The sequence below is a fragment of the Aulonocara sp. 'chitande type north' Nkhata Bay genome, linkage group LG3, assembly GCF_057382095.1.
Source record: "Aulonocara sp. 'chitande type north' Nkhata Bay isolate Kocher_YH1m ecotype deep benthic linkage group LG3, A_spYH_male_GT1.1, whole genome shotgun sequence".
Classification (NCBI taxonomy): Eukaryota; Metazoa; Chordata; class Actinopteri; order Cichliformes; family Cichlidae; genus Aulonocara; species Aulonocara sp. 'chitande type north' Nkhata Bay.
The window spans coordinates 58,189,764-58,216,566 of NC_141346.1; the positions used below are offsets into that span (position 1 = coordinate 58,189,764).

A 26,803-nucleotide genomic window follows, 5' to 3' on the forward strand; every position below is an offset into this window, starting at 1 on the left:
GAGGGGCGGAGACTTTCCAGGACAAGTCACCGATGAATACCATAAAACATGCAATAAAACCAAGAATAGAACACTATACAATATTAAAATATTAAAGAAAGTAAAAACAAAACCAAACATGCACAATAAAAATATCTTAGGTAACTTGTCCCTCTCCACCCCGTGACACAAACGTGGGACTTGTTAATTATCCAGGTTGCACCTTATTTAGTCAGGTAGATGTAAATTTGGGGGATCGCTTGATCAGCCAATCATCCAACACATATCCATACAGAGGCATAATAGAATGTCTTATCAATTATAATAAGCAGACTTTAGACACACAGTTCAGCAGCGCTTTATTCTGTACAGACACAGCCTCACACATGAATGATACATGTATAGAAGGGGAGAGCCAGGGTCTGGTGACCAGAGGTACTTATACAGCGAATAGCAGTATTGTTGAATTGATTGCTCCAGCACACGCAGACCTGTTTTTTCAAGAAAAATTATTACTTAATGGAATCGATCTGTCGCTGAAATTTGTGCGCTCTAAAGACGAATTTGCTCTCATGACTGGAGCTAACACCGCGTATAAAGTTAAAATCGTCCCTGCCAGCTTATTTGTGAAAAGAATCAGTGTCTCACCAAGTGTCAGGCTGGCACACGGCAAGGCGCTGCATCATGCAAATGCAAAATATGCTGTAGGCAGAGTTTCTTTAAAGACCTTCTCCACACCTGCTGGGGCAAGAATATCAACTAATTTATTTATGGGCAGGTTGCCTAAATTTGTCATCATCGCCTTCGTGGATAACGAAGCTTATCCTGGTTCTTTTACATGTAATCCATTTAATTTTAAAACTGTGATATAGAACTCATGTGTTTATACGCTGATGGACAGTCGTATCCGGCCAAACAATTCCTGTTTCAATCTGGAAGCTGATGAAGGACATTCAGGGAACGTATCATTAGTTCAAACAGGGAGCGTGAGGCTGGAAACCCGTTTCAGAAATCCGCTACCCCGAACAATGAACCTGGTGTGTTACTCTGTATTTGATTCAGTCATCCAAATATCTAATATGAGACAAGTGCTGCTGGACGACTACTAAACATTCAAAATGAATACAATAGAACTAACCAGCATTGTTAAAAGGATTAGTAACAGGGCTCATCTTCTAGGCGTCTTAGCATGTGACCAGCTGCCAACAAAGCCCATCAGATATCCATGCATGGGCATTGTGAATACAGATCCATCAGACTTACCTGGGAAGCACTGGTTGGCGTTCAATATCACAAAAGACAAGCAAGGGCACTTTTTTGACAGCTTCGGTAACTCACCTGATAAGTTTTCACCCGAGATAAAAGTTTTTCTTTTAAAAACACCGCTCGGATATTGTATTCTGGGAGACAGGTTCAGAAGGACTTTTCGGTAACCTGCGGACAACACTGTGTGCTTTTTCTATATCATGTCCAAAAAGGAGCGTCTTATTCAAGAATAATTAATATGTACAGTGATAACCTTGTTTGTAACGATGCAATGGTTTGTCATTTTGTTAACAAAATAAGACCTGTTTCTGCATGTTTTGAAAATAACTTTGATTGTGTGCAGTGCGGATACTGATTCAAGTAACAAATAATAAAAGATAACAGAAGAGAATATCGTTTCATCTGGTATTTATTTTCACCTAATGGTTAAAAACATTATTTAGTAAAAATACAATCTTTAAACATCAGCATAGAGTTCAAAAAGTAGTAAAAAGGGGAAAACTGTCATCTGTTTAACTAAACAATATAGACATAAATAAGAAAAAACACATAAGTAGTAGTATATAAAAAGGGAAACAAATGCGAGGGTAAATGATCTTTTTTTCAAGAATAAGAAAAACAAACATAATTTTAAAATTCATTAAAAATCGATCCACCCGCTTCTACTCTGCCTTGATTTTTTATGTGTGGTAAATAAGCTTTGATCGCTCAGTGACCGCTTCTTGTGCAAACCATTTGTTTCCACACTCGGGTCGCCAGTGTCGCCTTTATATTGGCTAATAGTCCTCCTCACCTCAGCATTAGGAAAAGCAGACAGAGACTTTCTCCCTCACTATGTGTTAATAGACCTCTCTGCATTGAATCACACTTGTTATTAATCTCTGTCTCTCTTCCACAGCATGCCTCTTGTCCCATCTTCGTTCTCTCACCCCAACCACTCCTGGCAGATGGCCGCCCCTCACTGAGCCTGTTACTGCCGGCGCTTCCTCCTTGTTAAAAGGGAGTTTTTTTCCACTGTCGCCAATGTGCTTGCTCATAGGGGGTCATATGATTGTTGGGTTTTTCTCCTTGTGTATATTATTTTAGAGTCTACCTTACAAAGTAAAGCACCTTGAGCCGACTGTTGTTGTGATTTGGTGCTGTATCAATAAAACTGAAGTGAATTGAAATAACATAAAAGGACATAATGCTGCAGGTTGGCTTTCTTTCTTTTCTGATTCACCAGTTTGTATGCATCTTTTCACAGGAGTGACCTAAGGACGGCTGTAGCCTACCCTTATTTACTTATATAATGAACAACATATAGTGTAATGTAGTGTAAAATAGAGTGTTTTCTTTTAATTTAATGACATAAAGCAGGGATCAAATGTTTCCATGGTGACTGTTTTAGAATTGTGTATTTTTAAATCTGCATCAGACTTGAAAAAGAGCTCATCTGTGCAAGAAAAACCATCAAGTCAGGAGTATTTTCATATCTACATTTGATCTTACACAAGTTTTGAAGAGTTTTGGAAAGTTTCTCTTCCCCAACTGTGATAGAACAGCAGCGTTTTAATGGAAGCCAGTAAAGGGATCTACAAACCCATCAGGGCATGTGACACTTTTTGTTTTTACTGCATTTTTGAAGAATTTGATGTAGTTTTAAAAAGCTGACAAACTGAGAATCAATTTAAGTTACAATGAGTAATTTCTTATTTCTTTGACAGGTGCTGTTCAACACACCCATATATAACACAGCTGTGGAGATCTGCTGGTATCTACCAGGTTACAGGGCTCAGGTAAGACCCAGATCCATCCAAACCAAAACTGAGATAAAATGTCAGGTGATTTCTGAAGACCTGGGACTGATGCTGATTAAATGTCTCCTTTTATTTTTAGATTGCAATGATGATGGAATTCCTCAGACTTCAGAAGGAAAACCAAATACCATCAAGCCTCACTGCAGAAGATATGGGAGATCTTTTGGTGGAGAGGAGCAAAGAGACAGTCAGAGAGCAGTGAGTTACTGTGACACCTACAGACCATCCACCTCACACCTGAAACTGTTTGTGCTGAAGTGTAAATGCTGAGAGAAAACCTCTCTTTTGTTTTCTTTTGAAGACTTTGGGAGTTTGAATTGGAGGGTTTGGAAGAAACAGAAGCCAAACCTCTTCTGAAACTGGTAAGACTAGAAAACTCACAAGAGTTTTAGTCATTTGGAGATCTTTTTTTTTTTTTTTACTACAATCACATAACCTCTCAACAAAACTGCAATGTAAACATGCTTTCTGTTTCAGGTGTGGGCAGTGAACACAATAAATAAAATGAGGGACATCGAGTTTCAAGCCCGGATGCTGCTGGAATTTCCAGAGGCCATACCTCCTAAATTTCAATGAGTCACCTCTGACATAAAATCATTAACAGTCCAGCTACAGTATTTCAAAATTTCTGTTATTTTTTTAAATAGGTGTAAAAGATCATTCTTATAACTTTATTTTGCAGAACACCTAAGCTCCTCAGCAATGTCAGGAAGTACATTGACCTCCTTAAAGAGAGGCAGCAGGACGCACAAACCTCCAAACTGTTCACTGCAACAGACGTGGTGATAGAGGTGGTTCCCCATGTCCTGCATGGCTTCTGGAAGCTTCCTTCTTACCCCCTACTGAACATGTCCTCCCAAAAATTGAGCATCCTCTCCACCAGTGTGACAAAGGCCACTTTGGATCGAGTGTCCAAATCTCTCCTAACAACGGAAAACCAGGCCATCTTCTCAAGGTCCATCAGAGATGACATGGTGCAAAGTATCCTGTCTGAAGTCAGAGAGAAATATTCAGAAAAGATTCTGCTGAGCCACATTGCAAACTTTGCACCAGGACTACTCAGGGCAATTTCTGATGTAGCAAAGACGAGCATATGCCAGATCTTCCAGCCCCCTTGTGAAAGTCCAGTAGTGTCTGATGTTCTTCCAACTAAAGAACCTCATCCTGAAGGTCTGCTGAAGTCAGATGTTCTTCCCACTTCCCAACCTCCAGTTGAAAGTTCACGAATTGCTGATATTTTTTCCACTCACGAACCTCCTTCCAAAAGTTCAACAAAGGCTGATGTTCTTCCAGCTAAAGAATCTGCTCATGAAAATCTGCTGAAGTCAGATGTTGTTCCTACTAAAGAACCAAAAGGATCTGATCGTGAACGTGTTCTGAAGTCAGATATTCTCCCTACTAAAGAACCACAAGAACCTGCTTGTGAAAGTGTTCTGAAGTCAGGTGTTCTTCCTACTAAAGAACCACACGAACCTGCTCCTGAACGTGTTCTAAAGTCAGATGTTCTTCTTACTTCCGAACCTCCTTTTGAAAGTTCAACAAAGGCTGATGTTCTTCCGACTAAAGAGCCTGCTTGTAAAAATCTGCTGAAGCCAGATGTTGTTCCTCCTAAAGAACCTCAAGAACCTGCTTGGGAAAGTGTTCTGAAGTCAGATGTTCTTCCTACTTCCGAACCTCTTTTTGAAAGTTCAACAATGGCTGATATTCTTCCCACTGGAGAACCCGCTCGTGGAAGTCTGCCAAAGTCAGATGTTCCAGATGTTCATCCTACTAAAGAACCTCTCATTGAAAGTTCATCAAAGGCTGATGTTCTTCCTACTAAAGAGCCTGCTTCTGAAAGTCTGGCAACGTCTGATGATCTTCCTAGTGAGGAACTCCCTTCTGTATGTCTATCCATGTCTGAGCCAGTTGTCTCTTTTACTAATAATTCAGAGAAGTCTGACAACATTAAAATCAAGGAGAAAAAGGAGAAAAAGAAGAAAAAAAAGGGCTTCTGCCAAAAATTCAGAGCCCTGTTCTGTTGTTGCTTCAGACCCCAAGAAACTGACTGATTTTGAGAATCCAATCTGTTTGTTCTAACTCTACAAAATCAAATAAAATGATTAATCAATATTTTTTCCATGAGTCTGCATCTATGATTAAAGAATATTTTTCCTTCAGATGTTTATAAGGGTTCTCAAAATACCTCCACAAGTCCAACAATTGTTAACATATTAGTGTTGTTATCTTTAAGAGAATCTGAACTTATTCTTACTCTTAACATATCAACAGCAGTAACTGAAACCTGGAAATGAAAAAAAAATTACCAACAATTATTAACATTGCTTCACATCTTTGTTTAGTAATGGCCCAGATACACATTGGCACATAGCAGGACCTCAGTGTTTATGAGTATTCTTCCGCACTTAGGAATATTAATAAAAGGAGCATCTACATGCCCCAAAGCTGATGAGAACCACACATGTCTTCCAACATCCTCAGATTTGTGTTTTACAATTAAGAGGAACTTTGCATAATGTTTGTATGCTCAAATCCTCAAAGGTCTATTATTTTTCATAGTTTGTCCTTTCAACCAAAGTTAAAAACTTCTGCGGACATCAGCAGTTTATTCTTTTGCAATCAAACTCTTAAAATTAGAACATTTCCACCAAACCTGGGTGGGTGCTGGAGCTCCAGGAAGGAAAACTCAGAAGAGGAGGAAAAACAGTCCAAAGAAACAGTTCAGGAGGCCAACCGCATGGCCATCAACTGAGACAATTCAGTTCAGGAGGCGTTTCTCCCATTGAAAATGCTACGTCCAGGTGAACAGAATCACCCTTTTGGGATTTCTACCACGTATTTATCACTAGATTTACTAAACCTGCGCAAATTTGCGTAACTTCCCTAAACCCAACACCCCCTAGAATTACTGGCTTTTTTATTTTCTGGTGCAAGTCCCGAGGTGTTAATCACCCCTGCTGAGATTTTCACAGGTCGTCAGCTCATTTCTCCTCCAGCTTTTGTTGTGCAAACCACCCATTATCCTTGAGGCCTGGCACATTTGCATTTGCTCACTCAGAGTTGCTCAGATCCAAGTCAGGCCAAACCTCTGTGTTACGGCTTTCAGAAATGCCTGCTGTATCTATACAAAATATCCCACACATTGACTGACCTGCAAATATAAAAGACACACATTCACACCTTCCTTGACTCTCAGCACAGATCTTCCATTGTTCCATTGTGACTGTGTATGTGAGGGAGTGGCATTGCTTGACTACAGCACAGTGCTGTGCATAAAAGCAGACCGACCCAGACGGGAGAATCATTTCTTGTTCGCATTTCTGAGAACGCACATCAGGATGGCCTCCGTATCACTGCCACGCAGGAAGAACCTCTCCGCGCAACAGGCTTTGGCTTTGCTTCAGAAAATGGACGAAGCAGATTCTGATGGAGGAGAGGTTTCATTTGTCCAGCAGGCCACTGATACCTCCTCAGAAGAATCTGAAAAGGAGACGGAACAAGAACCCAACATGCCGATGTAGCCAGATGGGCTACTCGCCTTCCGTTTTTTCTTCTCTCATTCTCTCTCGCTCGCTCTACCACCCTCGCTCTCTTTCCGCTGCACTCGCTCCTTGTATCAGGTGATCGGGTTAATTGGGAACCCACCTGCACATTGATTGCAGGGCGGCGCTAGCCCGTATAAAGCTAAGCCGATGTTTTGTTGGATTAATCCCTCCTGAGCTTCTGGTGCGATACAGCAGTAAATGCTGGCGTACTGCGACGGACTGGATCCTATTATACAACAGAAAGGACAAAGTGTGGCTCTAACAGCTGTTGAACGCACACAGACTGTGATGTTCTCCACACGTCACCCATCGCTCTGCACTTTTCGAGCATCCAACTGTTTTTCTGCTACATAACATCACTGCAGGAGAAAAACAACGGACAGACAGACAGCACAGTGTGACACGAGCAGGTCAGACCACCTGTGTGATCTCATGAGTCTGTGAGGATATGAGGCATCTTATGGTATCAAAGCCCTGGAGTCTGTCAAACATGGCTACATGTAAACACTGCTACATGTTAGGTGAGCTAACATTTAACTGACTGCACTTTTTTTCAGTCTCAGTTTAGGTCATTTATGTCCTTACTGCGAATCACTGAAAGGCAAAGCTGGCTTTTATCGCTCTGATGTTACGCACATCATGCAGCACAGATTCATCTCTGATCACAAGACTCATGTTTCAAAATAAAAGCGAGCTAAGGCTTGAAAAGAGGACGACGACTTTATGACAATCGCAGAGAAAAGAGCAACGAAACGATTTAAAACTTGATGAAAATGTTTTCTCTCACTGAAAACTAGCAAATCCTAATAAACAGCATGACTGGCCCTCTGCTGTGAGGGGGCTTCAGTGGAGATGACTTCTGCTACAGCGACCTTCCTGCTACCGGATGGTCACATGATAACGATCAACGTTATGACAAAAATCAAATAAATGTCGAAAAAACAAAGACAAAACTGATCGGTGGTAAGGATGAACTCATTTGAAACCTCAAGCTAACGGCCATTTTTTCTTCTCATTACAAACTGCACCTGTTGTCTTTTGTCATCACAAAATAAGCATATCATTCATTCACTCCAAAAAAAACCCAAAACAAAACAAAATAAACAAGAAACTTAATATTTACAAATATTTTGTCTGTTTTTTTTCTTACACTTAAAAATGTACAGCTCTGATCTTCTTCCAGATGTTTCGACTCCATCCGTCTCCCAGTTTGGTATTTTCTTCTCTGTCCAGTGACCTCAGAGTGAGCGCTGAATGTGCCACAATGGCGCCCTCTAGTGTTAGCTTATAAAACAGACAAGGAGAAAGAACAGAGCCGAATGAAAGGACTCGTTTGTGTTCTCTCCTCTGCTGTAGCTGTGTGGTGCTGAGGTTAACTACACAACCCCTCGCCACCTCCTTATACACAGAAGTGAGTACAAAAGGGTTCGTACGGACGCATCAGCCGGCCGTCCTTCTGCTCGACACTGTTAGCTGAAAGATGATCGGATCATCCTCTGTCCTGTATTTAAGGCTGAGAGTCTTTGTCCAGTCTCTTTTCCACAGCTACTGTCCACAGCACTGATCCACCTGCAGCACAGCCCCACTCAGTTGTTTTATGATTTACTTTGTGCACGTTTCCCTTCCACTGAGCTTACAAAACCTCTGACAGGAGAAGTCAGGCATGTGTTTCCCCCACCTCCCCTTTTAGGCAGTAATAAAATAGAAAACAAACAATCAAACAGGCTAAAGCTAGAGCACAAGCAAAGACAGCACCGGTGACTAAGTTCTCCCATACTGGACGTACGCTACCACGTGGGCTCAAACAGCAGCACATCAGCTCAGTTTACATACTGTTGACATCTTCATCAGAGGATCAGCAGGGAGCGCTGCTGAGCTGCAGTGGTCTCCACCAGAGTGACGGAGCAGGAATCACAAACAGCACAAACCCACCGTGTTGTTTCCACCCTGTTCAGGAGATCTGAGCCCCCATCCCTTTTTTTCATGTTGCAGCTCTGCACTGCAGGCCCTGAACGCCTCCCGGTTACCCTCAGTGTGCTTAGAGTTTAATTTACAACCGACGAGCTCACAGATCATCTGCAGGCAGGTGAACGAACCCTTAATGTGAGGATAATAGCAGAGCTGAGCTGAGGTCAGAAATAGTCAGGAACGGTGTCGACACAGTGAAGTCAGCTGTTTGGGAATTTGTCTGATTATCAGTTTGGGGGGGGTCGGTGTTAAATAACAAAGGCGGTGTAGGATGGAGAGAGGAGGAGGGAGGGAGCAGTGATGATATGAAGTCAGAATACACATGTGGCAGACATAAGGGGGTCAGACAGGAGCATCATCAGTCTCTGCTCTGTTTTGTTAATAACGTAGAAAAATAATTTTGTACAATCAAGCTACATCGACGGACGCTTTACCTCACGTACCCTAAAATGAAAAAGTAGTGACAGTAAGATGGAGGCTGCACATGACACCATGACTGAGTTCACAGCTGTTGCTTTGATTCTAACGTTTAAGACTTTTGGCATCGACTCCGTTTTAATAAATGAGTGCTGGGAGGCGTCGTTTGACTTCAGGAGCTCCTGCGATGCTCCTGCGATGCTCCTGCGATGCTCCTGCGATGCTCCTGCGATGCTCCTGCGATGCTCTTACTCTGCGGGAGAAAACCAAAAACCAAAAGTAGCAAACATGGAGCGATATGACTCGTTTAGATTTTGGGAAACGTGCATCGACAGGTACAGTGTCCTTTTCCCCGCGTCTTTAAAAATAATTCATGCATAGATCCCCCACTGAGAAAACCCTTTTATATACTTTCTCCTTTGTACACATTTTATATAGAACTATATATAATATCATTTCTCTATATCTATATTTTCAGAAAAATTCTTTCCACACAATAAAAAACAACAATTTAACAAATGCTTCAAACAAAACAACAAAAAGAGAGAAGATGGAAGAAAGAAAATCACGACTGAGGCCAGTTTGGCACTTTGTCATGAGAACATGACAGAACTCTGTTAGTTGACGGTAAATAGCGAAACTCTATTTTTCTTTGGTTTTTCTTCTCCCTCGATGAGAAATGAAACACAGCAGTACTTACTTGGCACCTAAAAATGCTGGTAGAATGAAAGATATCAGTGTTTTCATAGTTATATGTTTAGTGTACGCCTCCCGCCTCCAGACTGCTCAGCAGATCGGGAATTTTTAGAGAAGAGCAGGAGGGAGGCGTGTCAAATGAGAGGAAGAGAGCAGTAATAAAACACGGATGTAGAAAAGAGAAGCATAATGTGCACATAACACACAGGAGATGGAAAAAGAGATGACGCCAACGTAAAAAAGAGAAAACAGCGAGGAGCGAGAGAGCATTCGTCCCTTTGACAAATGTTGGAGGTCTTGAGCCTGGAAACAGCAGACCGTCTTTGAAAACAGTATCTTTGAAAGATCTGAGTCACCCACCCCAAACTGCTCATCTGCTGCTGGACACTTCAGTTGCACCTCCACATGCCACCAGTGGAGGGAGCTGCCAAGTTTCACAGCACATGACGCAGCAGGTGTAGTTGCTTTTGGAGAAAGAAGAGAATAAGAGGACAGAACGAAGGCCCACGTCTAGAGGCCTCCCTTCCAGAGCGGAAGCAGAGCCAGTGTTCCTGGTCCCTAGGTGGCGCTGTGTCGGGCCTGTCCCTACTATACCCTGGTGGTGGAGTGGGGGTGGGGCAGGGTGTTGTTGTGGCCGGTGGAGGGGAATGTGTTGAAGGCGTGAAGAGGCTGCATGCTGGTGATGGTGCTGGGGATCACGGTGATGGTGTATGGCGTCATCAGCGGCACGTTGTCGGGGGCGCGGCGCAGCGCCAGGGTGTAGTCGGGAGGGCAGGCGGGCCGCAGGATGTCGTGGGGTCGCAGGGGCTCCATGTCGTGGTGAGCGTCGTGCTCCCAGTCCTTCATCTGCAGGGACATGATCTCCTCCTCCTGCCTGTGAGCCAGGTCGTTGGCGGGGCCGCCCCGCTGAGGGGACAGCCGGTGCCGGCGCATCTCGTGCCGCTTGTCACGCTTGTAGTAAAGGGCGGCGAAGGCCAGGATGTTGAGGAAGAAGAGCAACGCTCCAACTGCAACTGTCACGCTCAGTTCGGTGGAGTAGTCGCAGGTGTGTCTGGGAAAGAGGTCCTGGGGCGGGCGCTCTGAGCCCTCGGGCTCAGGATCTGATGGGAAGGTAGGGTAAGGATGACGAGTGGTTCGAGGAACGTTGTTTCTGGGCCTCGTGGTGCCGGGGTCACGGCCTGCGGGGGAGCGCGTAGTGGTGGGAAAGAGCACGTCGTGCAGGCTGTGAAGATGAGGGACTAATTCCAGCCAAAAGGCCACTTTGTTAGCTCTGTAGTTGTCTCTGACACGAGGTTTCAAACCGATGTGAAGGTACTGCTTGTCCTTCCAGTTGAACTTGGTCCAGATGACCTCCTCAAAGCGGTTGGGCTTGGTATGAATGAACTCGGTGTCCTGAGGGACGGGCAGGTTGGGGTCCCTGGTGGAGCATAAAGGTTAAACGTTTCAGTTCAAAGTTATATTCAGTCTCCATTATAAGTAACATGTGGCATCAATACACTGAATACAGACAGGAGGCCCATTCTCTGTGCAACCTTTAAACTATCTAAGACCAACCGGCTGCTCTGGGATCTGGATGCTTTTGGTGAACCAGTATGTTCAATTCTTCAAAGCCACACGGGAATTAAACTAGCAACCCAGATTCAAGTATTCAAGATGACTAGAAGGCTGTCAGAGAACATACAGTAACGTGTACAGTTTACACTACTGTGACATGAGGCCTACCCAGTCTTTGCGAAGTTAGTCCAGTAAGTCATGACCACAGCGCTCAGCATCACATCGTTCTTGGAGAAGTTGCACGGGAACAGGTCCGTGGCACCGATCATCGGTACGCCGAACACGTAAGGTATCTCGTCTCCGTGCGCGGCGTCGGCACTCGGGCCGCGTCTCGGTGTGGCAGTGGTGGTAGAACGTGTAAAAGTAAACTGGGGACTGAAACTCAGCATGGAGTTTGGCAGTGGCCACAGCTGGTGCCACCCACTGGTGGTCCGTAAACAGGAAGTATGTGAGAAATCTAGAGAGGAAAAAAAACTCTTTCTGATAACAGAAGGAGTGACAGGCAGCAGAGAGGAAGCATGACTGCATTATCCAAACATGTCTGTACTGTGACTGTGGTCCGGCTGTGAGGGGTTCGCAGGCCGATCTGTCAGAAACACCGACACTGAGATTGGGAGCCCACTACCTGGGGGATGATAGCATTACTGCCCACAGAGCCTCAAAGGTTAAGGCGCAGACACACCGTGATGTGGATGAGTGGCTCTCTTTAGCACGCTTGTCTTGTTTGATGCACTTCACTGGGCTCACATGTTACTGATTCCATTCTTTACTCGCATGTTTTAAACGCTTAAAGCACTTTCACAGCTTTTTATATTCTTTTGAAAATTCATGTGAACTCAAGCTGTCAGAATTGTAATGTAAGCTTTGATAATTGTCCACATTTGTCATTTTGACGATTATCCGTTTATTTTAATGAATACAGCAAACAGAAAAAAACGAATAAATCAACAAACGCGGCTCCTAATGAGACAAAACCTGATGATGCTGCAAAATGCAGTTAAGTGAGAGGAGGCTGTAAAATGGAATAACTGAAAAAGTGGCAGTGTACAGAGGTGGCGTCCTCACCCTCTGGGTAGCCGTAGAGGTTGTCAACAAAGTTGGAGATGGTGTAGTCGAACGCCGCAGCTGAGATGCCGTCGTTGTCCTCACTGTCGTCCACAAACTTCAGCCCCTCTCCCTGGTTCACTCCTATCAAGATGTCATAGTTTAGGAGCTCCCCCTGGTGGAGCAAATAAGGAAGAACATGCTGAGTGCTGGAACAGAGCCTGTGTGCATCACAAGTCTACAACAGGAAGTGCAGCTGAAGCACAGCTTTGTGAATTGGCAGCATTTCATTTCCCAGTAAACAAAATAAAGATTAGCTGTTGCCATGAAATTCCTACTATAAAATGTAAATACTGCAATATATGCAGGGTTCATACACATTTTTAGGGTCAAATTCAAGCACTTTTTAAGCACATTCAAGGTCAATTTTCAAGCTTTTCCAGCACATTACCAAAAAAGAAGCATGTTTCACTTTGCATCACCTCAGTAAGACCTTGTAAAAATTTAAACAAATCATCTGAGGTCGATTTAAATGTCTTTTGTTTCCCTTTTGTTAAAAGAGCAGCACACAAAAATACAGAAAAAGGAAACGGTTGCCTTACATGCATATAGTGTACAAACTCAAAAAAACACATTCCTCTTAAAAATTAAGATGTGCAAATGTGAACAAATCAACTTGTTAGAGATCTTCATCTCCACTGTAAATAAACAACAAGCCAGAGAACAAGAAAACTGCACCAAACACCACAAACACCAACAAATTAATGTCTTCTCATCAGACATTGAAGCTTCTTTCCTGTGTGACATAAAAAATAAGAGACAGATGTTTGTTTGTTTTTTTAACTAGTTAAGCACCCACGTTCAGTCATCCACCCATTCACGCACACATTCACACACTGGTGATGTAGCTACAGCCACCCTGGGGCGCCACCAGGCCCTCTGACCACCACCAGTAGGCAACGGGTGAAGTGTCTTGCCGGGTGAAGTGTCTTGCCCAAGGACACAACGACCGAGACTGTCCAAGCCGGGGCTCGATTACAAGGCGAACTCCTAACTCTTGAGCCACGATCGCCCAGTGGGGACATGGGGACATTTCAATTTCCAGCAGGAAGCTCCCCCTTTTTGTTAAACCCTTTAGATCAGGGGTCGGCAACCTGCGGCTCTTTAGTCCTTATAGTGCGGCTCCGCGTGGTTTGTGAAAATAAATTAGCTGAAGTGTATTTTATTTATGTTAGTTCTTTTTTTAACTTGTAGTTCTAAATTGGAAGATTATTGTGATTTTGCAATATACAAATAAAATTATATTTTCTTATTTTTTCATCGCTCAAAATAAGCGTCACACTCGCGGAAGCCGGTGTACCCGGCGAAACGCCGTGCATTTATCGAGCCTTTCAACCCCAGATAGGCCAATTATGGCTCTTTGGCTCTTTGGGTCTTAAAGGTTGCTGACCCCTGCTTTAGATGAACAGAGTTTTTTAATTAAATACATAATCTTTAATAAATGTTCTCTTTTATAAAAAGTAGGATAATTAAAAAAAACTTTTATTATACCTCTATTGAGTAGAAAAAAAACTCGTGTTTTCTGTCGTGTGTTATATAATATTAGTGATGTTTGTGACAATTAATTTCTTAATCGGCTGGACTAACCAATAGTCCACAACCAGGAAACACTGAAATTTTAAGTTAAGTTTGAAAACAGTTTAAAAAAAAATACCCCATTCCAAAATGTCTTGTGACAATCTCATTGGCTTAGGGAGTGATGATGTCATAGATCTTAAGAATCTTAAGTCCTTTGATGTTTTTCCTTAAGTAGGGGTGAGAAACAGCAAGTTTTAGTTCGTTTCAGCAGCATCTGTGTTTGCAGCCTACAAAACGTTCACCACAAGCTCTTCAAAGTCATCGTATAGAAACTCCAACATGTTTCCAAGAAAAAAACAACCAATTCAAAAAGATTACGCCGCCTCTCCTTCCTGGCGTGGCCGGCCAATTTCCCCAAATGGCTCCTCATCCTTCCAAAGGGCGTTAGAGGAGAGTAGGAAGGAAAACTACCTTCTCCAGAAAAAAATGCAACAAATTGAAGAAGAGAAACTTCAACTGGAGGACAAATGTAGACGAATGGAAGCCCAAAATAAAGAGCTGGAAGAAAGCCAACAGCGCCAGCCGGACATAAAAATTATTAATGAGGGCTGGGGAATCAAGTTTGCTCAGAGCCGAGAGCAGATTGTGCACCTCATTAAAGAAAACAGGCAAAAGAGTGCAGAACTAAAAGAAATGACCAACCAGCTCCAAGACAAGAAAACGATGACTGATAAGATACAACGGGATCTCCAATACATGGACCGAAAAAATCGGCTCCTCCAAAGACAGCTCCATGAAGCTGTGGAAGAAAAGAAAGAATTCCTCCAACAGAAGGAAGAGCAGGACAAAAAGCAACGAGACATGCAGCACGAACTGAAGAGCATGCAGGAAAAATACCGCATGCTGAAAGAAAGCCTGGATGAAACACTGCGCCAAAATAAAGACCTTCTTCAACAGAAAGAGCAACAGCAAGAAAGACTGAAAGAAGGAAAACGTATCGTCCAGGACTTTGAGTCTAAAAATCTAAAACTGCAAGAGTTTTGTAATCAGCTGGAGGACAAAGCAACTAAAGTGGAAGAAGAAAAGGACAAACTGGAGAAACGCTGCTCACAGATGCAGAGAAGGATCGATCAGATAGCGAGAAACAACTCCGAGCTCGTTAAGGGGATTTTGGTGGAATTCAATAACTTGAAGCGTGAAAACACTCAAATGCAGGCGCAAAAACAACAAGAAGACAAAATACATGAAGACCTGCAGCTCACGCTCCAAGAAATCCAGAAAAGAAACGAGCAGTTAGAAGACAAGCACAAAGAGGTCCAACAGAGAAATGCAGACATGCACAAGGACAAGCTGATACAGGAGGCAACATCCAAACAACTCAAAGACAAGCTTGAAGAACAACAAGCAACATTGGAAGAGGTGGAACAAAGATGTGAGAAACTTGAAGAACAAAACGCAGAAACCATCGATGAGCTGAGAAATCTCATCCTGGAGAAAAAAGCGCTCGTGGAAAAGTGCATGAAAAAAAAGAAAAAATGGTTCCACTTGTTCCGGAGGAGAGACGCTACTGCTTCCTCACCTGATGTAGCCTCGTCTTGCTCCACCTCTGTTAACCCCCCCAACCAGTCCCGGCCGTTGACTGTCCCCTCCTGAGCCTGGTTCTGCCGGAGGTTCCTGCCCGTTTAAAGGCAGTTTTTCCTCCCCACTGTCGCCAACTGCTTGCTCAGAAGGGATTGTTGGGCTTTTCTCTCCTCTGCCTTGTTTCTTCATTTACTTGCTTGTTTAACTTTTTTCAACTTATCTAAATAATAAGCCAATTAAATTTATCCTTTGAGTATTTTTCATCTCATCTTTACAGAATCTTTCCAAAACATTTTCAAACATTCAGATCTGTCTTTTATTTTCTTCTTGAAGCCTCATAAATGGTGAACTAAAAACCCGGAACATGGTTTGAAACATAGTTTCAGCTGAAACTGGCATAACATGCTGTGTGTGTGTGTGTGTGTGTGTGTGTGTGTGTGTGTGTGTGTGTGTGTGTGTGTGACAGGGTATCACTAGTTAGGTCATCATGTTTAGACTCATTCACTCCAAAATTATTTAGGCCAAATCTTTAAAACAGTGTCATTTCATACACATTTTCAATTCACTTCAATCGCACAAATGCAGAAATAATTATTTGCAGTATCGTATTTATTATGAGAATGTCATGCCTGATCATTTGTACCTACACCACCAAAAATGGGGGCAAAAGGGAGGAGATCATGTTTAATTGGTTATAAGAAAAGGTCAGAAATATAAGTGCCGACATGAGCAGCGTCCACAGAAACCTCTGACTCTCAGCTCAAAGCTCATATAAACCATTTCTACAACCAGCAAACAAACAAAGACACCGAACAGTTAAAAGAGCAGTGACGTCACCACGAATCTGTGGTCAGGTAATATCCATGTTTTGATTGATGATTTTCTGGAGTTAAATGTGAACCGAAGCATATTTTGGGTGTTATATGCTATTAAATACTTTTTAATTTATTTAAAAGTATTTAATAGCATATAACACCCAAAACATGCTGGGTGTGGAAATAAGAAAATCAGAATTTCCTCTGTTTGAGTCACAGTAACTTTGACATAGTAACATTTGCAGTAAGTCCTAAATGTTCACCTTTAAAATCCCTCCCTCTGTTCATTTTGCCCACATCATGTTTCAGTGGTTGGCCTCAGGTTCTTCAGCTTCCTGACAGTCTGAAGTCAGCTGACAGAGTTTCACCTGCTAAATACACAGAAAATCTTGTTAAAGCCGCACAGTTTGCCCAACAGTAATATTCCCATTAAGCCCTTTCTAAACACTTTATAACAATGTGTCATCACTAAATTATAAACTTCTTCTCCAGATCTGCACGACTGCACTTAGTCACAGACTTTATTTAATTGTCCTGCGGCTGCTATCATATATTTTACCAAACAGTTCTTCTCACACAGTCACAGATATATTTCTCTCAATGCAAACTTCACTCATGTCTCAGACAGGAAACTTGAGTTTTTCTTTTTTTTCTGTCCCCACTCATTCAACTAATTTGCATATTGAGTCACATCTCGAGAAGTTGCCCTGACAACAGAAATGCATATTCAAAACATTGCTGCATAATTCAATTATTATTATTTTATTTTTATTTCTACAGTCGTCACTTCTTTTGCTCAATCAGCTGGAAACCACTTCTAATTCACTATTTTAAACCTGCTTTAAGCTTCTAATCCCTGGTTGGTCCTCCCAGTCTCTTTTTCCTTGTCACAAAAGTCGCTCTATTGTCCTGCAACTTCCTGAGTTATTCCTCAGCTTCAGCCTTTAAGTGTGTTAAATCTACACCATTCAGCATTTATGTCATGTATTCACATTCATGAGTGTAAGCATGTCTTCATTGCGTGTATGTTGTGTGTTCATATTAATATTGAGTGTAAGCTGGTCTTCGTTGCCTCGATGTGTTTTTATAATCAGATTTAATTCCTGCATCTTTGCGCTGAACTGTGGATTCAAACTGTCTCACTTCTGATTCTCTCCAAAAACAATTTCACATGTGACAATTTCTACATGTGTGTTTTCTATTTTTCTATTCATTTATGTATTATTAGTTCATTTATTTCTTTATCTCTCTCTCTCTCTTACTTTTTTTATTTACCTTTCTGTTGCGATGCTCTGGATGTTTCTAAACCCCACAAATGCAGTCTCACTGTTCAACCCAATTTTCCTATGCTGGCATCCTGGCAGCTGCACGCTTGACTTTTCTCAGTTCATGGGCAGTTATTTTGCGCCTTGGTTTTTCCACACGCTTCTTGCGACCCTGTTGACTATTTTGAATGAAACGCTTGATTGTTCGATGATCACGCTTCAGAAGCTTTGCAATTTTGAGACTGCTGCATCCCTCTGCAAGATATCTCACTATTTTTGACTTTTCTGAGCCTGTCAAGTCCTTCTTCGTTTCAAATATTTTTATTGAGAGCAAGTATCATGATTGTAGTTTTTACAAATTGACATAACATAGCTTATGCTCCTTTTTTTCTCTAAACTAACAAGGCAAATAATTAAACAACACCAACAACAACAACAAAAAAAAAAAAAAAACAAAACAAAAAAAAAAAAAAAAAAAACCCCGCAATCACCCATAAGGGGTCCCAATACCCCGGCTGTCGGCAAAAGGGAAGAGAAACAAGTAAACAAAGTTTTATATTTTCCCAAGGTATATAAGTAAAGGGTGCCAGATTAATTCAAAATCTTTTACATTGTCATTCATACTATATCTTATTTTTTCAAGGTGAAGAGTGTTTATAAGTTCAGTAAGCCACATTTTTAATACAGGAGTCTCATTACCTTTCCAAAGCTGCAGGATCAATTTCTTTGCAATAATCAAAGCATATGCCATAAACCTTTTTTGAGAATGTTGTAAATTTTGTGTTTCGTTGGAAATCCCAAAGATGATTACTGTCGGATTTGGTTCAATCTTACTTTTAAAAATATTAGACATATAAGTAAAAATATCATACCAAAAACCCTGAAGCCTTGGACATAGTGCAAAACAATGTAACAGATTTCCATAGTGTATCTTGCATTTTTCACAGAGGGGGGAACACTCTGGATACATTTTGTGAAGTTTTTCCCTTGAATAGTGTAGTCTGTGTATAATTTTGTACTGAATTAAACAGTGACGGGAATTAATAAAAGGCGTATTTATATTGTGTAAGGCCTCCTGCCAGAAATCTTCTGATAGGAGAGTCCCAAAATCTTTTTCCCACTCCTCTTTGATTGAAGTAGTTGAAGGTATACTCATCTCCTGTATTGAATTATAAAATAATGAAATTCTCTGTTCAAACCCCCTTCCATCACTAAGACATCTGTCCAAAGGATCGGACGATATGTTTTCAAATTGTGGCAGGTATGTACGGATATAGTCTCTTAGTTGAAGATATCTAAAAAAATGACTGTGAGGCAATCCAAATCTATCTTTTAAATGTTGGAATGACATAAAAGTATCATTTAGGTATAAATCTTTTAATTTACAAATTCCCAATTCCTGCCATATATTGAAAGCTCCGTCTACACATGATGTCAAGTCCTTCTTTTGACCCATTTTGCCAAAGGAAAGGACGTTGCCTAATAATTATGCACACCTGATATAGGGTGTTGATGTCATTAGACCACACCCCTTCTCATTACAGAGATGCACATCACCTAATATGCTTAATTGGTAGTAGGCTTTCGAGCCTATACAGCTTGGAGTAAGACAACATGCATGAAGAGGATGATGTGGACAAAATACTCATTTGCCTAATAATTCTGCTCTCCCTGTAGACTTTTGTCTTATCGCCTTAACCTCCATGGTCTCAAATTCTTTAAGGATATAATTTCTTTTAACCGGATTACGGCAAATTTCATTTATCAAAATATTCCTGATCACTTTGTTTGTAAACCTGCTGTCACCAAATTCAACTCCAGCTATGCAGAGCTGCCTCAGTCCAGGAGAAATTTTAGAGTGCACAATATCTTCTTTTATCATTGATCTCAAAGGGACTGGGATGGCTTTCACTGGGGATTTATATCTCTTAGCAGTACATCTTACATCAAATTTCTCACAAAACGTCTCATGTTTTAGTAAGACCCCATTATCATCCATAAAATGAGCTACAGCCCAAATCCCTTTAGATCTCCATTCATCCACGTACACAGATTTCCTACACAAACGGATATACCTGTTGTTCCATATAGGGGTGTTGTGAGGAGTAAAGCTATGTTTATAGATTAATTTCCAGTAGAGACGGACCTGCTGATGGAAAGCTGAGAGTTTAACAGGTAACGAACTGCAATCAAAGTCACAACGTAACAAAAAGTCTATTCCACCCATTTTGCCAAAAATCACATTGGGAATAATGTTCCAAAAGGAATTTTTGTTCCTAATGAAAGATCTTAACCATTTCAATTTTAGTACACCATTCATAACATCAAAGTCAGTGGCATTAGCCCCACCCTCTTCATAATTCTTAATCACATCATTTTTCTTTATATAATGACATTTGTTCCTCCATATGAACCTAAAATTAAGAGTATTTATAGATTTAATTAGTTTTGGAGGTATGGGCAGAGAAAAGGCTGGATAGATGAGTCTGGACAGACTGTCCATGTTGGTTAGCAAGATTCTCCCAAACAGAGTTATGTCCCTTTGCAGCCACATGTTTAAAATTGACTTACACTTTTCTATATTGGTACAGATATTCTTATTTTCTGTTGATGTCTTATCCTTGCAAATTACAATGCCCAGATACTTCACCTCTTTTTTGATCTGCATATTATTTATTGCTTGCAGGGGACACTCATGCAGAGCTAGAATTTTGCATTTATTAATATTCAGCTGTAGGCCAGAAGCTTTGGAGAAATGGTTGATCACCTGCAAGGCTAAAGGAATCTGGTCCTCATTTTTTAGAAACAGGGTGGTATCATCTGCCAGCTGACTGATTATTATCTGTTCACCCATCACAGTTAACCCCTTAATGTGACTGTTTTTAATCAAAATAATTCCTCTGACACAGAAGACCTACATTCCTGGTTTAATTCTTGCTGTCAAAAAATCATGGACTCTGTGGCTCCTTTAAAAACCAGGCAGCTTAAGGCTAAACCTGAGCCTTGGTTTAATGAGAGCAGTCGTGCTGTTAAGAGGGAATGTCGTCGAGCAGAACGGAGGTGGAAAAAGGATAAACTGCATGTATCATTTCAAATTCTCAAAGACTGCTGGCATCGCTACCAGAACACTGTTAAAGAGGCAAAAAGGGAATATTTTGCAAATATTATTTCTTCCAACTGTCATAACCCACGTGTGTCATTTAGGACCATTGACACTGTTCTTAATACTCCTTTGAATGTCTGTTTGGAAGTTTCTCCTGAGATTTGCAATGATTTTCTGAACTTTTTTATTGAAAAGGTTGTCACCATCAGGGCTCTTATCACAGCTCCTGACTCTGACCCCTCTGTCTCTGTCCCTTGCGCTGCTGTTTTCACTCAGTTTGAGCTTGTGACGCTCTCCTCTTTAGAGGATGTGGTTCGCCATATTAAGCCCACAGGTTCCCCACGGGATCCTGTCCCTCCACAATTCTTTCAAGAAATTTTTCCTAGTATACAACAGTATGTCCTTGACATTATTAACAGCAGTCTGTCTTCTGGTGTGGTTCCTGCAAATTTCAAACATGCAGTAGTACAGCCACTGCTTAAGAAACCTGGCCTTGATCACACAGTTTTAGCGAACTATAGGCCTATTTCCAAGCTGCCTTTAGTCTCCAAGGTTTTAGAGAAAATTGTTTTTAGTCAACTGAAAGATTTTCTAGATGAAAATGGAATCTTTGAGGTTTTTCAGTCAGGTTTTAAAACCCTTCACAGCACAGAATCTGCATTACTAAGGGTTTTTAATGACATCCTTCTGGCATGTGATTCTGGTAACCATGTTGTTCTTGTCTTGCTTGACCTAACTGCTGCCTTTGACACAGTAGACCACAATATTTTAATTTCTCGATTACATGATGTAGTGGGTATTGGTGGCACTGCACTCAATTGGTTTAGGTCTTATTTGTCAGATAGAACTTTCTCTGTCAGCCTTCTCGGTTACGAATCGTCTTCTGCTCCTCTGTCATGTGGTGTCCCACAGGGCTCAATTTTAGGGCCACTGCTCTTTTCTCTGTATCTACTGCCTCTGGGTTCTATCCTTAGAAGGCATGGGATCTCATTTCACTGTTATGCCGATGACTGCCAAATTTATTTGACACTAAAACGCAAGGATGCCATCTCCATAAAACCTCTCTTGACATGTCTAGATGACATTAAAGCTTGGTTGGCTCGAAACTTTTTAAATTTTAATAAAAAGAAAACAGAAGTGTTGGTGTTTGGACCCAGTGGTCCCTGTGAGTCCTCCTCTGTTGTTTTAGGATCCCTGGAAGTCTATTTTAAATCTGTTGTTACTGACCTTGGTTTTAAGTTGGATGGACAGTGATTTTAAATTGGACAACCAAATCAGAGCAGTGGTGAAGTCCAGTTTTTATCATTTAAGGCGACTGGCAAGACTAAAATCTTTTCTTTCGAGGCAGCACCTTGAAACAGTGATCCATGCTTTTATTTCTTCCCGCCTGGACTACTGTAACTCACTTTATGTGGGGGTCAGTCAGTCATTGCTCTCACGTCTGCAGCTGGTTCAAAATGCGGCTGCACGACTCCTAACAGGAACTCGAAAAAGAGAGCATATAACCCCCGTGCTGGCCTCTCTGCACTGGCTGCCTGTGTCTTTTAGAGTTAATTTTAAAATTCTTATGTTTGTTTTTAAATGTCTACACAGTCTTGCCCCGCCTTACCTCTCTGAGCTTCTTCATCCCCACATACCCTGTCGGTCTCTCAGGTCAGCTGACCAGCTGCTCCTGGAGGTACCGAGATCCAGGAGGAAGCTCAGAGGGGACAGGGCCTTCTCTATTGTGGCTCCAAAATTATGGAATAATTTGCCCATGCATGTTAGAGAGGCCCCTTCACTGTCCACTTTTAAATCACGTCTTAAAACCCACTTTTATTCCTTGGCTTTTAACCTCAGTGAGACTTAGTTTCTTTTTTAATGCAGTAGTTATTTAATTAATGATTTCACTCTTCTTTTATTTGTTTTTTATTTATATCTCATGTAATTTTATTTTACAGTTCCAATGTACAGCACTTTGTGTCAGCTGTGGTTGTTTTAAAGTGCTTTATAAATAAAGTTGATGATGATGATGATGAAAATAGACAACAGCTCAGCAACCATGATGAACAGAAGTGGTGAGCTGCTACATCCCTGCCTTATCCCTCTATTAACCTCAAACCTTGAACATGTACCATGTTCTAGCAAAACAGAGCTGTTAATGTCATTATATAGCATCTCTATAACATTGATAAATTCCTCTCCAAAACCAAAAGACTGCAGAGTTTTTAATATGAACGTATGTTCAACTGAGTCAAATGCTTTGTAAAAATCCAAGAACAGGATGTACCCTCTCTCTTGGATTAATTCACTGTATTCAAGGAGATCCAAAACCAGCCTAATATTGTTATGAATTAGTCTTCCTTTCAAAAAACCTGATTGTGTTTCACTGATAATGTTTGAGATGCCTTTCTTTAGCCTCAGCTACAGCTCCAGACAGGATCTTATAGTCAGTGTTTAGTAAGGTGATGGGTCTTAAATTGTCTAAAATTCTTTTATCCTTACCCGATTTAGGGATCAGGGTTATCAGCCCTTGTTTCATGCTCGGCATCACTTCTTTTTTCTCTATCGATTCCTTTAATGCATCAAACAATAAAGCTCTTAGGTCCTTCCAGAAGAATTGATAAAAATTTGTAGTGAGTCCATCTGTCCCTGGGGACTTGTTTAATGCCATTTTCATGACCACCAAATCCAGTTCCTCAATTTTAAGCTCTGAATCACACAGATCTTTGAACGGCTTGTCAATACATGGGATGAGATTATGAATCTTATCAAAGAAACTATCAGAATCAGCTGCTGAATATTCTGAGGAGTACAATTTGGAATAAAAAGTGAAGACTTCCTTTTCAATCTTTCTGAAATCTTTACATTCAGTCCCATTTATCAACAAGCTTGAGATTAGATTTCTCTGCTGTCTGCACTTTTCCAGCTTACTAAAATATGATGAGTTCTTTTCACCTGCCTCAATCCACTTGGCTCTCGATCTTATAAAGGCACCCTGGGCTTTCTCTAGGTAAAGATCGTCTAATTTAGTTTGTAACTCCATCAATTTATTCTTCTCTTGCACGTTTAGTTTTTCTTTACTACAGCACTGAGTTATTTCACGAAGTAAATTACTTTCATATTCCCGTTTTTCCCTGTTCAGTTCTTTGCAGAATTTTATAGTGAATTCTCTGATTTTGAATTTAATAAGTTCCCATTTCTGTATATTACCCACTACTGAGTCATCATTTTTTATATCTGTAATTTTATGTCTAATTTTATCACAATACTTGTCCTTATTTAAAAGGCTGGCATTAAATTTCCAATATCCCCTGCTACTACGTTTCATCCTTGTTGGTTCTAAGACAAGATCAATGAAACAGTGATCAGATAGGGGTGCTTTGGAGATTTTAGATGGTGAAGTACACCTCAAAATGTCATCGCTCACTAACCAATAATCAATTCTTGACCTGCTTTCTCCATTAGGTTTAAACCATGAATAATTCTTAACTCCAGGATTCAAACTTCTCCAAATGTCTGTAAAATTATTATCACTAGAAAAGTTCTCAATAATGTTATTCTGTTGCCTCCTTCCTAAGCGAGGAGGCCATCTGTCCATCCATTCATCTGAGGTCATGTTCCAGTCTCCTCCTATTAGGATGTAATCTGTGGGGTACATAACTTTAAACTCTGAAATAACATTTGTTAGATTTTCCAATAGACGTTTATTTTGACCTTCGTTATTATGTCCATAAAGATTTGTAACAATTAGAAATATACCTTCGCTCTTCAAGCTGCAGTTGACCAATGACCCTCACTATCAGCTTTATATGTTATAATCTCCCCTGGGAACTTATTAAAACAAATCGCCACACCTCCAGATCTGTTAGATCCACGACTGAAAAGAATCTTGTCTCCCCACTGATTAGCCCAAAAGGTAACATCGGCATCCACAGAGTGAGTCTCTTGTAAAAACAGACAGTGACATTTTTGCCCCTTGCAAAATAAAAAAAGTGCCTTTCTCTTAACAATTTCCTTCAAACCCCGAACGTTTAATGAACCAAAAGAAATTTTTGAGTGAACCATAATAAGAGTATGCTAAGAAAATAACTTTTTTTTAAAAAAAGAAAAGAAAAATATATAAACATGAGTTTAAATTGTAACACTTGTCACCAACTCAGTGACTAATAACCTTTAACTTTAAGTAGAACTCTTTTGTCCCATTAATAATATTCCACTGTATACAGTCTTACATCAAGTCTTTCATTCAACGTCGATGATCCTCCGTCCTTCGATGTATCCATGAGGACCCCGGAAAAAGGCCCGTTTCCCAGCCCGTCTGGCTTGTTCAATTTGCGGCCACAGCCGCCTCCTCTCTTCCCAGTCCTCCCGCGGCAGTACCTCAGCGAAGTGGAAACCGCCGTTCTTACAGACAGCCGAATCTTTGGTGCGACGCCAAATCTCCTCTTTCACGTGTCTCAGAGCAAACAGAATGATGATATGTCGGACCTTGTTCTCAATCTTCTTCCCAACTCTATGCACCACATCCACAGATTCTTCAAGCTTTGATATCATATCAGGTGCGATCTTGCCAAGAATTCCAATAACCAGCGATCTGACACCTTCATCTCTTTTCTCTTCTAATCCTTTAATCCGGAGGCACCACCTCATTTTGTACCTTTCTTGCTCTCACACTCTCTCCTTGAGATCGTAGTTATCTTTGGTCAACTGCTCGTTTCGTCTCTCCAACTCTTTAACCTTTTGTTTACATTCTTTCACCTCCTCCGAGTTGAACTGAACCGCTTTGGCTAGGCTGGCTAGCATCGTACTAGCTTGCTTGCATTGCACACTCAGGTCAGCTAGCTGCTCGTCCACTCTTTTTTCAAGGTTTTTTCTACGTAGTCATGATCCGTTCCTTCTCTGCTGTCTTCCTTTCCATCACATGGCGATGTTGTTTCTTGTTTTTTGAGGTCGAGTTTGAATTTAGCAGGTTTAACTATACTTGGGGCAGTCATTTTACTACTTTCGAGTGGAAACAATAACGAACACAAAGTAAATTCTGGGACAAGTTCAACGAGCTCCTAATTCGTGCGACTGCTCAACTCGCCATCTTGCGCCACCGTCTCACTACTAGATGAACTTGTGACACACATCTGCAGCAGAGGCTGAGTGGCTGCTCTCACACCTGGAGCATCCAAATCGACCCACAAACACGTTGAAAGATGCAATGCCATCAATGTGGATTGTCAAGACTGAGAGACCTCTTCCCTCTGACCCCTCCCCAAACCCTCAAACCCTCCTACCCACCTCGACATACAAACTCTGTGTGGCTTCACGTGTTCTGTTGATGTTTACATGATCGAAATAACTTGAACACAAACACAAACAAACAAAGAGGAAGACCGCACCGGAAGGAAACAACTACAAGTCCCAGCATCCTCTGTGTTTAGGGAGCAGCAGTGAAAGTGAAAGCAGGAGGAGGAAGGTGGAGCTGAGGCAGGTGAGTGTTAACATGAATATGTTTCTTCTTATGACATAAAATAATTCCACGCTGTTCGTGTCTGTGGGTGAAATGTGAGGCCGGTCGGCTCCTCTGAGCGCTGGTTTCCTGTAAGTAGAGAGGAAGTGAGTTTAGCTGAGCCTCCGTTTAGTGTGAGAGAGCAGGAGGAGAGTGAGAGCTGTGCTGAGGCAGGGTGAGTGTTAACACCGCTCTGACATTACTGTGTCTCTGTGGCGGGAACAACAGGCTCCGTCAGTGGAGGCAAAAATAATCAGACTTTGGTTTTTCAAAGGAAACAACTTTATGTCGGAAGTTCCCGCACGCTCATTGGATAACGATGTGTCAATCTCGAGCTATTAGCCAATGAGCGTGCGGATTCACAGAAAGACCCGCCTTTATCACGGGACTTTAAAAACTACAATGGCGACAGAAACTCCGTGAGTGGAGTTCAGGGTGACGTTATGAAACTGTGACGTTTGAGCCACTTCCCGTTGAACGTGAAACTGATGGTTTCTGGTGTTTGGGTCTGTTTTTCTGTATTTATGCAGATAAAGTGTAAACTCAGATGAATTATACCATCAAATGTTAAAGGAAAATATCAGGATGAGTGTCTGTGAGCTGAGAAGGACGTGAAGCGAGCAGTTTATCCCAGAGCTGAAGCTGCTCTGTGTGCAGAGATGAGCTCAGATTCCTGCTGTGATTGATCAACAGTCACAGAAATGTAGACTTGTA

General features: G+C 41.4%; 2 protein-coding genes and 1 pseudogene across 2 annotated transcripts; 2 read left to right on the forward strand and 1 right to left on the reverse strand.

Annotated features, from left to right (window-relative positions):
* Positions 1-3,001: 3,001 nt before the first annotated feature.
* LOC147336292 (uncharacterized) lies at positions 3,002-5,143 on the forward strand. Its single transcript, XM_086285365.1, has 5 exons — positions 3,002-3,023; positions 3,124-3,242; positions 3,346-3,406; positions 3,522-3,616; positions 3,727-5,143. The coding sequence occupies exons 2-5, from the start codon at positions 3,130-3,132 to the stop codon at positions 5,093-5,095; spliced, it is 1,638 nt and encodes a 545-aa protein (XP_086141491.1). The 5' UTR covers positions 3,002-3,023; positions 3,124-3,129; the 3' UTR covers positions 5,096-5,143.
* Positions 5,144-7,354: 2,211 nt separating this feature from the next.
* Positions 7,355-25,836, reverse strand: LOC147336293 (neuroligin-2-like; annotated as a pseudogene).
* LOC147336294 (uncharacterized) lies at positions 13,919-15,558 on the forward strand. The gene has a single exon (XM_086285336.1). The coding sequence runs from the start codon at positions 14,186-14,188 to the stop codon at positions 15,497-15,499; it is 1,314 nt and encodes a 437-aa protein (XP_086141462.1). The 5' UTR covers positions 13,919-14,185; the 3' UTR covers positions 15,500-15,558.
* Positions 25,837-26,803: the final 967 nt, after the last annotated feature.

Bases quoted from the DNA above. Each gene is read 5' to 3' on its own strand.
- LOC147336292 (XM_086285365.1), top strand. From the start codon at position 3,130: ATGATGATGGAATTCCTCAGACTTCAGAAGGAAAACCAAATACCATCA. The intron at 3,243-3,345 runs GTGAGTTACTGT...TTTCTTTTGAAG, and splicing joins AAAGAGACAGTCAGAGAGCA to ACTTTGGGAGTTTGAATTGG. The intron at 3,617-3,726 runs ATGAGTCACCTC...TTTATTTTGCAG, and splicing joins GCCATACCTCCTAAATTTCA to AACACCTAAGCTCCTCAGCA.
- LOC147336294 (XM_086285336.1), top strand. From the start codon at position 14,186: ATGTTTCCAAGAAAAAAACAACCAATTCAAAAAGATTACGCCGCCTCT.